Genomic DNA, 12,580 nt, shown 5'->3' on the forward strand with positions numbered 1-12,580 from the left:
TAAGAGCTGAGAAATGTGGGACAGGAGCATCCAAAGACCTCCCTACCCCCCTTCACCTGCTGAATGGTAGGGTCTGTCAGCAGACAGAGGTTCACTGTACCTCATAATACTGGCCGTTGGTGTGTTTGCAGCCGCACGACTCCCTCTTTACACATTTGCCAGCACTCAGGACGTAGCCAGGATCACACACACATCCCTCAGAGCAGGCCCCCCCACAGGAGGAGGGCTTTCCAGAGCAGGTGTCCTGACAGGGGTCAGCACAGGGCTCATAGTGGCTGTTGGGAGGACACTTCAGAGCTGTGGGGAAGACAACAAACAGTTATTCTCTTTAAAACTCCTCTGTCTCTGCCTCAATTGAGCCATTTTTATGGGTGTTAATCAATTTAAACGTCTGTCTTCAAAACCTTTCAATTTTTCATGGGCTAAAACAGTCTGGAATATTAAAAGTGACGATTTAGCGTAAAGCAGATCAATGCTCATTGAGTCTATTGACAAGTGTCTACCTGCTGGTGTCCATCCTCAAACAACATTGATGGGGGAGTAATTCCACTTTTAGAGGAGGGTCTATATCATATACTCTACTCTTCTTCAGCTATTTATTGACTCAGACTTACGGCAGAAGGTTTCGTTCCTCCAGGGTCCAATGTCAACTCCACGGTCTTGACACTCGTTGACGTAGGCTTCAATGGCTTCACACAGAATGGGTTTGGCTCCCTCCAGCTCACACAAGTCAAACAAACAATCCTGGAAGTAGTTCTGGAGAGAAAAGCATGGCTTGTAATTCACATATTCTTAAACTCAAAACATAACAAAACTTTTAAGATAAACCTTCAACAGTATGTGGACATACGTTGGGGTTGACTTTGCCATGGCACACTGCGAAGGGACCGTTCTTATCCAACAGGATTCCACAGTAACCCTCATACAGTTCCTGTTCTCCTGGTTCACATCCAGGGATGGTGGCATTGGGTTGCTTATTACACCTGATATCACAAATAGGAAGTTAAAAATTGTTAATATTTAAGCCTTTCTCCATACTAAACAAAAACGGAACTATGTAGGGGTTCAACTCTGACAGAAACTCCTTTAAGTTGTTTTTCAGATTGAACCTCATGCAGGGAAAGTTATATCCACAAAGACTCACTCTGGATCAGTGTTCCAGCTGTGTCCAAACTCGTTGGCGTCATTGGTCATGGTTCCATCTGGTTTTTGGAAGTCATCTTTGGAATTTCCATTGTAGTCCCCACACAGTCCACATAACTTGTCCTGGTAGCTAAAGAGCACAAAGTCAGTAAGGTAGACAACAACAAACGGATCAGAGATGAAGAAAACTGTCAACAACCATTATGGCTGGTGTTTTCTCATTACTAACAAAATAACTAGTTTCCAGTTTATCATGACTCATAAATCTGAAGGTTTTTGGAGCAGATGTGAAGATGCTATGAGCGGACATGGTGCGGTCTTTACTTACTCTTTGATGACTTTGATGTCCATGAAGTGGTTTCCATCGTAGCGAACAGTGACACCAAAGGTCATGGAAACGGTGTAATGCTTCCCTGACTGGAACACAGACACTTCGGGGGCAGGGTTCAACGGTAGGTTGACATTGGTCCCATTCACCTGCAGGCGGGTAAAAAGAATTACAGATTACTAATGACAGACAGTGTTGGAATACCAATACACAATGACAGAAACCTTTAACGCATTGACATTTACAATCTCTCCCTTCATTTCTTACCTGCACAACGCCTCCTTTGAGTATGGAGATCTTCACCATGTGCACATACACGTGCACAGCCTTCAGGTAGGAGATGGTGGGACTGTTGTATCGGTTTTCATTGTCCGCATGGACCTCAAAGAAGGGTAGACTTGTGGTGTTGCAGATTCCTGACATCACATAGCTGCAGTTTCCCATGAAATCGTATCTGTGCTTGTCAAAGGTGGTGTAGTGAGGATCTCCTGATGCTATGCAGGTGGATGTGTCTAAAACACAGAAAACCAGATGAATATATTGCTGGAATCTATTTTGTGAGAAGATTTTGGATCTTCTTAACTTTCCTACTTTCCTCAGATCTGTCCATTTTGAGCAGCTATGTGACATTCTTACCTTTAGGATAACAGCTTGGAATACCGTTCACCTCTCGGCATTCCTCAGAAGGGTCGCAGGAGTTATCCGTGCATTCCAGAGTGTAGTTCCCAGCACAGCGGCAGAGTTTTGAACAACCGTCTCCAAGTACAACCTCGCCAGGCTGAACAGAGGATCAATTAGTCATCAGGTCAGATTTATACCTAAATGATTTATTGTTGTTTTTTCTTCTCTTAAAGGTGAAATAGTAACTTTGACCTCTGACCTCATAGTAGTTACCATCCTCATCCAGACACCCACATTTCTCTATTGGTACACAGCGAGGTCCCTTAAAGACGAACCCTGGTTTACAGAAACATCCGCTGATACAGGAACCAGAACAGTTGGTGGATGGTTCTTGACAGGTCGGGATACAAGCCGGACCACACTCTATGTACTCAGCGTTAGGAGGGCAGGGTTCTGTACACACAGAGGAAAATTAGTCAAAAGGAATAAGGAAAAAACAAACTCTAAACATGCTAAAACGGAAACATACTTGGTGGTTTGGTTGTGACTGGAGCAGCAGTTGTTACTTTAGGTGTAGATGGTTCCGGAGTTGGTGGTTTTGGTGTAGATGGTTTTTGAGTTGCTTTATTATAAAGCAAAAGAGGAAAAACACAGGAGAAGAACTGGTCAATTTTATATGCAGGCATGGCCAATGACCTGTGCCATTTTGTGCAACTAACAGCCTCCAAACACTTTTAAAGTATCAAAGACTAGACTGATTTTCATTTGACGTAATAATAATCTGAGCTCTTTTAACGGTCTTCAAGACAGCAGACCACCTGAACACCAATTCATAGACTCTTGGAAGAGAGAGCGATTCTTTTGTTCAAATGCTTCTCATCGTTATAAAACAGTTTATGATTCTTCATATGTGGGGGTTGCAGGGGGGGTTCAACATACCCAGAGGGCGACATTCATAGAGTCCGTCCTGCAGCTGGCAGACCTCAGTCACTGGATTACAGCTGGTGTTGTGGCACTGGATCTGTCCTCCACTGAGACACTCACAGCTCTGCTCACAGCCCTCCAACAGCCACTCATCGTCCACCTGGAACAAAGTACAGATTAGAAACACATCTGAAAGATATACTGCTTTAATTTGTCCTTCGCATGTGTGCAATATTATTGAAAATGCTGTGTGCCACTCTTCTCCTCTTAGCAAGGAATTGTACACCTGAAGCTTACTTTTTTTCAAATATTCTCGACTACAGTAAGTTTACTAGAAACCATTTACATGCAGTGTAGGAAGCATAAACTGAATATATATGTATGTATATTATATATATATTATTCAGAATGAGAATTCTTGTAGCACTCTTAAATAGACTGCTTTTTGTTACTTGTCTTTATGGGAAAAGTGTGAAAAAGAATTCACTAGGTCAATGTCTTCTTCTCCATTTAAATTATTTTAAGCATTTATGAACAGGAATCCTCTATATCAGTGGTCCCCAACCTTTTTCAGGCCCTGGACCGCTTTAATCTCAGACAATAATTTCATAGACCGGTCTCAACAGGATTAAAGTTAACGTTGAATACATTTTATGCTTCCGGTTTCTGAAAAACCTATTCTTCAACTAAAATTGCAGCAGCAAGAAATTCAGTTAAAAAGAAATCTGAAAACAATTGTGTTTAACAGATGATAAATATTAATTGAAACAGTTATTGATTTATAGAAGTTGTTTCTTCCATTCTTCCATTCATAAAATACCATTATAACGCTGAGAATTCAGGCTCACATATTTCAGGGCAAAAAGATTACGGTAATCATATTTTGTTTTTACATAAGTTCTGATTTACTGTGTATTTTTTTAACACTGGAACATTTTCTGTGCTAAAGTCTCTAAACAGTTCCTTTCCTAATTCAACCTTTCGAGAAAAATTCTTAAACGTCCCTTTTATAAGTTCCCACAACTCAGAAACTTTCTCTGATTGAATCTTCAACTTTAGCTGCATCCAAATTTGATTATGGATAAATAAAGCAATATAAAATAGAACAACCGTTGTGATACTGGTATTTTCTAAATATTATAATAAAACCCGAATCCATTAAGTCTGCATCTTTATCATCTGTGTGTGTGAAACAGTCAAAAGTCAGAATGAAACTTTCTTCTGGCTAAAGGGGTGTTGGTCACTTACAGGGTGGTAGGTTCCACTGGTGTCCACGCAGCCACAGTCCTTCAGGGGCACACATTTGTCATCACTGAGGATGAATCCTGGGTCACACTCACAGCCCTCCACACACACGTCCTCACAGCCGGGGGAGCCGATCACGCCCAGGCAGGTCTCAGGACACGAGCTCACGCACAGAGAGTACGAGCTGTTAGCAGGACAGTCCAGGGCTGCAATCAGGAGCAGAGAGAGGAACCCGGGTCATTACAATCTTCTGAATTCATATAGAAGACACTTTGGCAGGAACTCCTCTAGAGGAGGGAGCTGTGTTCATCTGCAGAACTTACGGCAGAAGTCTGGAGCCCTCCAGTGGTGGACGGTGGCTCCGGCGCTTTGGCAGGCGTCAGTGTAGGCTTGGAGCTGGTCACACAGAACATGCAGCTCCCCGTTGAACTGACACATGTCGTACACACAACTCTGGAAGAACGGTTCAGGGTCCACCACACCAATACACTCTCTGCACAGCACAACAGGACAGACATCAACCATTTTTCCACCCGCAGGGCATCAGAATTACTGATGGTTCTAAATCTCAACACATGTTTGGTTCTGGTTCTGCTCAGGAGCTGATTTCTCACCTGAAGGGTCCAGAAGGATCTTCTATTTTTCCACACTTGTCTGGTTTGATCACCTCAGCCTCCAGTTCAGGGTCACAGTCTAGGTCAGGCGTTGTACCTGGGCTACACCTGGACACCACACATGTTCACACATCCTCAGTCCCAGTCTTCCAGGACAAATCCGGAAACTGTCAGACCTCAGCTCAGTCAAGACTCTTCACTCACCATTCATCCTCGTCTTCCTCTGTCTGCCAGCTGTTCCCAAAGTCGTTGACATTTCCCGCTGGAGTTCCGTCCGGTTTGGTGAAGTCGTTGCCTGCGTTCCCGTCATAGTCACCACAGAGGCCGCACATCTGGTCGTGGTAGGAGCTGAAGGAAAGCAGATGAAGGGCTTAGTGCTTCTGAGCCTCAGCGTCTCAACAAAACTAAGATGTTCCATCATGAGAACCAAACCAACCTGGGGACGGAGATCTGGGCGTGATGATTTCCATCCCAGCGCACCCTCAGGCCAAAGGTGGTCTGCAAGATGACGTACTGACCGGAAAGACTGAGGGACATGAGTGGGGAGGGGTTGTGAGGGAAGGCCACGCGCTTGCCGTTCACCTGCAACACATGAACACAAAAACTGTATCAGAAATGGGATTAAAAGAGCAAAGATGAAGATTCAGTTCACATGTGGGAGTGAGCAAAGAAAAAAAGAATATAGATGCAGCTGAACTAAAGTAGAAGAGGATGAGTGAAAAAACAATAAAGCAGAGAGTAGATCCAGAAAAGAGGCAAAGATTCAGTTTTATTCAGATAAAGAGGAGACTGTAGAGTAGAACCATGTTCTGTCCATCTGTTTATCTCCATTTGAACTGAACACAATGAATTTTGGAGCAGACATGGTTTAGACTGACCAGAGTCCTCTTGGACTTCATCAGGGTCACTGTGATGTCGTTGACGGTGACATAGAGTTTCTTCAGGTAGGACACTCCTGACGCTCCTCGCTCTTCATTCTTCCCCTCCACAGAGAACCAGGGATCTGCACAGGAGCATCCACCAATCACAAGAGACATCAGTCAAAGGCAGACTGGAGACAACATAGGTCTAAATTTTTAGTTTTGGAAAGCCTTCTGAAGCTCAGATGAAAAATCCTGCATTTTTTTTAATAACCCAGAATTAGCAGATCTGTTCTGCAATCCTTAGGTTTCATGTTTTTACTTCAGATCCATCAGCAACAGGAAGATAGACGTTTTACTCCGTGTAAAGTGCATGAGAGTCGGGATTCTGATTCTACATGTATCAACAAGTTAATATCATATTTTCCTAAACAGCCTTTGTGGAAGACATTATAGTTTACTACATGCCGTTTAAAATAGTGATGAGAGTATCGACATATCAAAATATAGATACCAGCACATTACCAATTTTGGTGCCGACTACGATATTTAAGCGTATGACTAATTGATAAATGATAAAATAATAGTGAATGTGTCATTTCTGGATATTGTTGGATATTATGTGAGTTACACCGGCATTTGGTAATGGAACAGCGCCCAGCCGACTGTGTATTGAACTGCTCCATCAGTCATGTGACTACAGGAGGCGTAAGTTGTCCATGTTACCCTTAGCAACAACACAGCATGGCATGAACAGGTGATTTTAAAAAGAACGGTTTTGTATTTTTAACTTGCACATTGAAGTGAGTTACCTGGACAGTTTTAGTTGGTATTTTTTTTTCTGATGACAATTAATATGCTTCAGAAAAAACCCCACCAATAAGATATTAGCAGTAATCTGTAGTTGGTATTGAATATTAATGCACAAAAATAATCAGTGTAGCATCGCCCATCCCTAGTTTAAAGAGATTGGTTAAGGAATCCGTTGGGCCAGTGGGAATTTCTTTTACATTTAAAATGTAATTTGCTCAAAAATCTTTTTTTGAACTACAAAGGCGCGCCTTTTTTGTGTCAGCTGAAGAGTGATAAACAAAAACATTATTTACCAATGAAATGTAGGTGGATGTAAAAAATAATAAAACATTTAAAAACAAGTGGACACAGTTGCACCTACTTGAGTCATTCCTGCATGTTCTGGCCAAAGTGTAGGTGCAGGTTCCCATGAAGCTGTAGAACTTTTTGTCAAACGTGTTGTAGTGAGGATCTCCAGAGACAATGCAGTCCTGAATGCCTACAGAGAAGAAAAAAAACATTTTTGTTGCTGTTTATGAATTCACACAAAGCCATAATGTCAAAGCTCACTACATTTCTGAGCATGACATGTGGCTGTGCAATACTTGAACCTCCTCTACAGAAACGAATTTTATTTTGACGTGCTTTTTCTGATAGAAACTTCTGGACACGTGACGCTGGTCTAACATGGGCGTTGATAAGCAGGCCAAAGGGGCCAATGCGGCATTGCCTTCACAACTGTAAATCTGCTGACCTGCTTAGGAAAACCTGTCATGATTATTAACAACCCAGAATATATATTTTTTTGTGTCAGTGACAGCACGAGCGCTTCACATTCATAGAGGATAGTCCTACATTTATTGCTGAGAAACCAAGGACATTTGAGGGATTGGCTTGATTTACTGTTGTTAACTAGCTGGACAGATTCACGAGCCACAATTATTAATATCTCCTCCATGACCAACTTTCAGACGGTTGGCACTTCGTGAATTAAAAGGGACGCCATCTAAACGTCACTACCAAATTTGAGTTCCTAATTGGTCAAAACGACCTGGCTGAACTTGTTACACATGTTTAATGATCGAGCATTTTGTACGTAGAGCCCAAAAACCGTCCTAAAATGTGCGTAGCAACACATAAACACTAAAACTTTTAACAACAGGGGCCCGAAACGCATTTGTACTCTCATTAACGTAAACGTTCTCTGGATGTGGTTGCTTGAATGCGTGTTGCTGAGGGCGGTGTGAATATAGGATTCAGGATTGAGTTGCTGTGGCTGTAGACTTACTTGATGGGTAGCAGCCCAACTCTCCATCCTGCAGTTTGCACTCATGCATTGGGGGACAGTCAGAGGCCACACAGGTGACAAAGGGGGAATCACACCTGCACTTGAGCTTACAGTCCTCCACATAAAACTCCTCTCCAGGCTGACAGACAAACAACACAAATGGTTTAGTTCTACTTACTGGTTACACTTTATAATAGATGACACATCTGCTGATTTGAGAAAACATCTATATTTAACAAGAAAAGCTGAGAAATGTGGGACAGGAGCATCCAAAGATCTACTGACCCCCCCTTCACCTGCTGAATGGTAGGGTCTGTCAACAGACAGAGGTTCACTGTACCTCATAATACTGGCCGTTGGTGTGTTTGCAGCCACACGAGTCACTCTTAACACATTTGCCAGCACTCAGGACGTAGCCAGGATCACACACACATCCCTCAGAGCAGGCCCCCCCACAGGAGGAGGGCTTTCCAGAGCAGGTGTCCTGACAGGGGTCAGCACAGGGCTCATAGTGGCTGTTGGAGGGACACTTCAGTGCTGTGGGGAAGAAAACAGATAAAAATGGTGAAGGGTCTTATTCTTCTCAAAACTCATCTGTCTCTACTTCAATGGAGCAGTTATTATGAGTCTTAATCAATTTAAACTCCTGTCATCAAAACCTGTTCAGTTTTTAATGAACAAGCTTCTCTGTACTTCACCAACAGTTGATGAACAAACGTTTGTCGGACCTCTTATTGGTTAAGACAATCTGGAATTTTAAAGTTATGATTTAGCTTGAACCAGCTAAATGTTCATATAGTCTAGTGCAGTGTTTTTCAACCTTTTTTGAGCCAAGGCACACTTTATCCTTAACAAAAGTGCCGCAGCACAACAGCATCCAAAAATTAAAAAAAGGAGAAACTCTGTATTGATATACAGTCCCTCCGCAATCTCACATGCATTGTAATAAAATGATGTGATAAAAGTTGAGTCCATTTTCAGAAATAATTTTTAACTAAATTATTCGAAATTTTACCCTGTTGCTTTTTCCTCCAGTTTAATAACATGCAATCTATGTAACCTCACAAAATATATATATATATATTTTTCCTAAATAGTGATTTAGACTTTTTCAAAAACAAAGCTGAAGCTTTGGCTGAATCGCGGTACCGTCATTCTTATCATAATGTCTTTCATAGAATGAAATAAACACAAAGAAAATTATTTTATGATCTTTCATTTTCCTAACTACTAAGTGTTTTATCTGGGCCTGTTTGGATGAACACAGAGTTGATATCCTGGAGATGGTAAATGTTTTTAGATCAGTGAATGGGTAATTTCCCACGGCACACCTGACCATCTCTCACGGCACACCTGTTGAAAAACACTGGTCTAGTGACAAGGGTCTACCTGCTGGTGTTCAAACAACATTGATGGGGGAGTATATCCATTTTTAGAGGAGGGTCTATTTCTTCTACTCTGCTCTTCCTCAGCTATTTATTGACTCAGACTTACGGCAGAAGGTTTCGTTCCTCCAGGGTCCAATGTCAACTCCACGGTCTTGACACTCGTTGACGTAGGCTTCAATGGCTTCACACAGAATGGGTTTGGCTCCCTCTAGCTCACACAAGTCAAACAAACAATCCTGGAAGTAGTTCTGGAGAGAAAAGCATGGCTTGTAATTCACAAAATCTTAAACACAAAACATAACAAAACTCTTAACATAAACCTTCAACAGTATGTGGACATACGTTGGGGTTGACTTTGCCGTGGCACACTGCAAAGGGACTGTTTTTGTCCAGCAGGATTCCACAGTAACCCTCATACAGTTCCTGTTCTCCTGGTTCACATCCAGGGATGGTGGCGTTGGGTTGCTTATTACACCTTATATCATAAATAAGAAGTTAAAATTTTTAATATTTAAGGCTTTCTCCATAATAAACAAAAACTGAACTATGCAAGGGTTCAACTCTGAAAGAAACTCCTTCAAGTTGTTTTTCAGATTGAACCTCATGCAGGGAAAGTTATATCCACAAAGACTCACTCTGGATCAGTGTTCCAGCTGTGTCCAAACTCGTTGGCGTCATTGGTCATGGTTCCATCTGGTTTTTGGAAGTCATCTTTGGAATTTCCATTGTAGTCCCCACACAGTCCACATAACTTGTCCTGGTAGCTAAAGAGCACAAAGTCAGTAAGGTAGACAACAACAAACGGATCAGAGATGAAGAAAACTGTCAACAACCATTATGGCTGGTGTTTTCTCATTACTAACAAATTACTAGTTTCTATCTTATCGTGTCACTTTGCCAAATCTGAAGGTTTCAAGAGCAGATGTGAAGATGCTATGAGCGGACACTGTACGGTCTTTACTTACTCTTTGATGACTTTGATGTCCATGAAGTGGTTTCCATCGTAGCGGACAGTGACACCAAAGGTCATGGAAACGGTGTAATGTTTCCCTGACTGGAACACAGACACTTCGGGGGTGGGGTTCACCGGTAGGTTGACATTGGTCCCATTCACCTGCAGGCGGGTAAAAAGAATTACAGATTACTAATGACAGACAGTGTTGGAATACCAATACAAAATGATAGAAACCTTTAACGCATTGACATTTACAATCTCTCCCTCATTTCTTACCTGCACAACGCCTCCTTTGAGTATGGAGATCTTCACCATGTGCACATACACGTGCACAGCCTTCAGATAGGAGATGGTGGGACTGTTGTATCGGTTTTCATTGTCAGCATGGACCTCAAAGAAGGGCAGACTTGTGGCGTTGCAGATTCCTGACATCACATAGCTGCAGTTTCCCATGAAGTTGTATTTGCGCTTGTCAAAGGTGGTGTAGTGAGGATCTCCTGATGCTATGCAGGTGGATGTGTCTAAAACACAGAAAACCAGAAGAATATATTGCTGGAATCTATTTTGTGGGAAGATTTTGCATCTGTTAACTTTCCTACTTTCCTCAGATCCGTCCTTTTTGAGCAGCTATGTGACATTCTTACCTTTAGGATAACAGCCTGGAATACCGTTCACCTCTCGGCATTCCTCAGAAGGGTCGCAGGAGTTATCTGTGCATTCCAGAGTGTAGTTTCCAGCACAGCGGCAGAGTTTTGAACAACCGTCTCCAAGTACAACCTCGCCAGGCTGAAAAGAGGATCAAGGCGTCATCAGATCAGATTTATACCTAAATGATTTATTGTCATGTTTTTTCTTCTCTTAAAGGTGAAATAGTAACTTTGACCTCTGACCTCATAGTAGTTACCATCCTCATCCAGACACCCACATTTCTCTATTGGCACACAGCGAGGTCCCTTAAAGACGAAGCCCGGTTTACAGAAACATCCGCTGATACAGGAACCAGAACAGTTGGTGGATGGTTCTTGACAGGTCGGGATACAAGCTGGACCACACTCTATGTACTCAGCGTTAGGAGGACAGGGGTCTGTACACACAGAGGAAAAATAGTCAAAAAACTATAAATATGAACACTCTAAAACTATAAATGACGATGGAACATACTTGGTGGTTTGGTTGTGACTTCAGGTGTAGATGGGCCAGGAGTTGGTGGTTTTGGTGTGGATGGGCCAGGAGTTGGTGGTTTTGGCGTGGATGGGCCAGGAGTTGGTGGTTTTGGCGTGGATGGGCCAGGAGTTGGTGGTTTTGGCGTGGATGGGCCAGGAGTTGGTGGTTTTGGCGTGGATGGGCCAGGAGTTGGTGGTTTCGGTGTGGATGGGCCAGGAGTTGGTGGTTTTGGCGTGGATGGGCCAGGAGTTGGTGGTTTTGGTGTGGATGGGCCAGGAGTTGGTGGTTTTGGCGTGGATGGGCCAGGAGTTGGTGGTTTTGGTGTGGATGGGCCAGGAGTTGGTGGTTTTGGTGTGGATGGGCCAGGAGTTGGTGGTTTTGGCGTGGATGGGCCAGGAGTTGGTGGTTTTGGTGTGGATGGGCCAGGAGTTGGTGGTTTTGGCGTGGATGGGCCAGGAGTTGGTGGTTTTGGCGTGGATGGGCCAGGAGTTGGTGGTTTTGGCGTGGATGGGCCAGGAGTTGGTGGTTTGGGGGTAGATGGATCAATAGTTGGGGGGTTGGGAGTACTTGGCCTTTCAGTTGCTAAAGCAGACACCCAGATAAAAAAATATATGTTAGGGATTTGTAATTTTGTATTTTTCCAAGGTTTTTGTGATTTCTTAGAATTAATAAGAACATACGCAGAGGGCGACATTCATACAGTCCGTCTTCCAGCTGGCATACGTCAGTCAATGGATTACAGCTGACGTCGTAGCACAGGATCTGTCCTCCACTGAGACATTCACAGTTCTGCTCACAGCCCTCCAACAGCCACTCATCGTCCACCTGGAACAAAGTACAGATTAGAAATACGTCTGAAAGATACATTTATTATAATTCTTTTGTTGTTGTTTTTTGCATATGTGCGAGCATTTATAAGTAAAAATAAGTCATTCATAACAAATTTTGTCCTTTTTTTTTCTATGATACAGTTTATACACAGATGAAATTTGAAATGATATCTTACTTTAACTTTTCCAAATGTTTCAAATGGTGATTAAGTTGCTCTGTAGAGTTCTTTTGTTTGTAAGATTGACTGGTGACGTCAATAACCAGCCACGAAAGCTATAAGAACCTATTTTAAATAAACACATTATTTAAATTCTGCCCTGACAAAAAAAGTGTTATGAACAGGAATCCTCTTGATCAAGTTGGAGCAGCTGTCAGATGGAACCAGATGTTTGCAGTTCTGAACATGAGGCTAAAGGGGTGTTGGTCA

The 12,580-nt window shown here is 42.6% G+C and overlaps 1 protein-coding gene across 3 annotated transcripts in view; it reads right to left on the reverse strand.

Moving 5' to 3' along the window:
• zanl (zonadhesin, like) overlaps positions 1-12,580 on the reverse strand; it is a 40,976-nt gene that overhangs the window by 17,695 nt on the left and 10,701 nt on the right. The window contains exons 27-54 of one of the 3 annotated variants that reach the window (XM_023966188.2): positions 12,003-12,147; positions 11,320-11,904; positions 11,049-11,242; positions 10,803-10,944; positions 10,435-10,679; positions 10,169-10,317; positions 9,839-9,967; positions 9,546-9,678; positions 9,310-9,451; positions 8,156-8,352; positions 7,816-7,954; positions 6,910-7,026; positions 5,754-5,878; positions 5,312-5,457; positions 5,080-5,223; positions 4,876-4,983; positions 4,585-4,754; positions 4,265-4,467; positions 3,032-3,176; positions 2,622-2,714; positions 2,352-2,545; positions 2,108-2,249; positions 1,739-1,983; positions 1,472-1,620; positions 1,145-1,273; positions 851-983; positions 615-756; positions 101-297 (exon numbers count right to left, since the gene is read on the reverse strand). In XM_023966188.2, the coding sequence (XP_023821956.1) occupies positions 101-297; positions 615-756; positions 851-983; positions 1,145-1,273; positions 1,472-1,620; positions 1,739-1,983; positions 2,108-2,249; positions 2,352-2,545; positions 2,622-2,714; positions 3,032-3,176; positions 4,265-4,467; positions 4,585-4,754; positions 4,876-4,983; positions 5,080-5,223; positions 5,312-5,457; positions 5,754-5,878; positions 6,910-7,026; positions 7,816-7,954; positions 8,156-8,352; positions 9,310-9,451; positions 9,546-9,678; positions 9,839-9,967; positions 10,169-10,317; positions 10,435-10,679; positions 10,803-10,944; positions 11,049-11,242; positions 11,320-11,904; positions 12,003-12,147 (4,782 nt within the window). The remainder of the gene's footprint in view (positions 1-100; positions 298-614; positions 757-850; positions 984-1,144; positions 1,274-1,471; positions 1,621-1,738; positions 1,984-2,107; positions 2,250-2,351; positions 2,546-2,621; positions 2,715-3,031; positions 3,177-4,264; positions 4,468-4,584; positions 4,755-4,875; positions 4,984-5,079; positions 5,224-5,311; positions 5,458-5,753; positions 5,879-6,909; positions 7,027-7,815; positions 7,955-8,155; positions 8,353-9,309; positions 9,452-9,545; positions 9,679-9,838; positions 9,968-10,168; positions 10,318-10,434; positions 10,680-10,802; positions 10,945-11,048; positions 11,243-11,319; positions 11,905-12,002; positions 12,148-12,580) is intronic. The other 2 variants (XM_078936698.1, XM_078936697.1) reach the window with 2 other exon arrangements.

This window comes from Oryzias latipes, chromosome 18, assembly GCF_053564925.1.
Source record: "Oryzias latipes strain Hd-rR chromosome 18, Olatipes_Hd-rR_3.1".
Lineage (NCBI taxonomy): Eukaryota > Metazoa > Chordata > Actinopteri > Beloniformes > Adrianichthyidae > Oryzias > Oryzias latipes.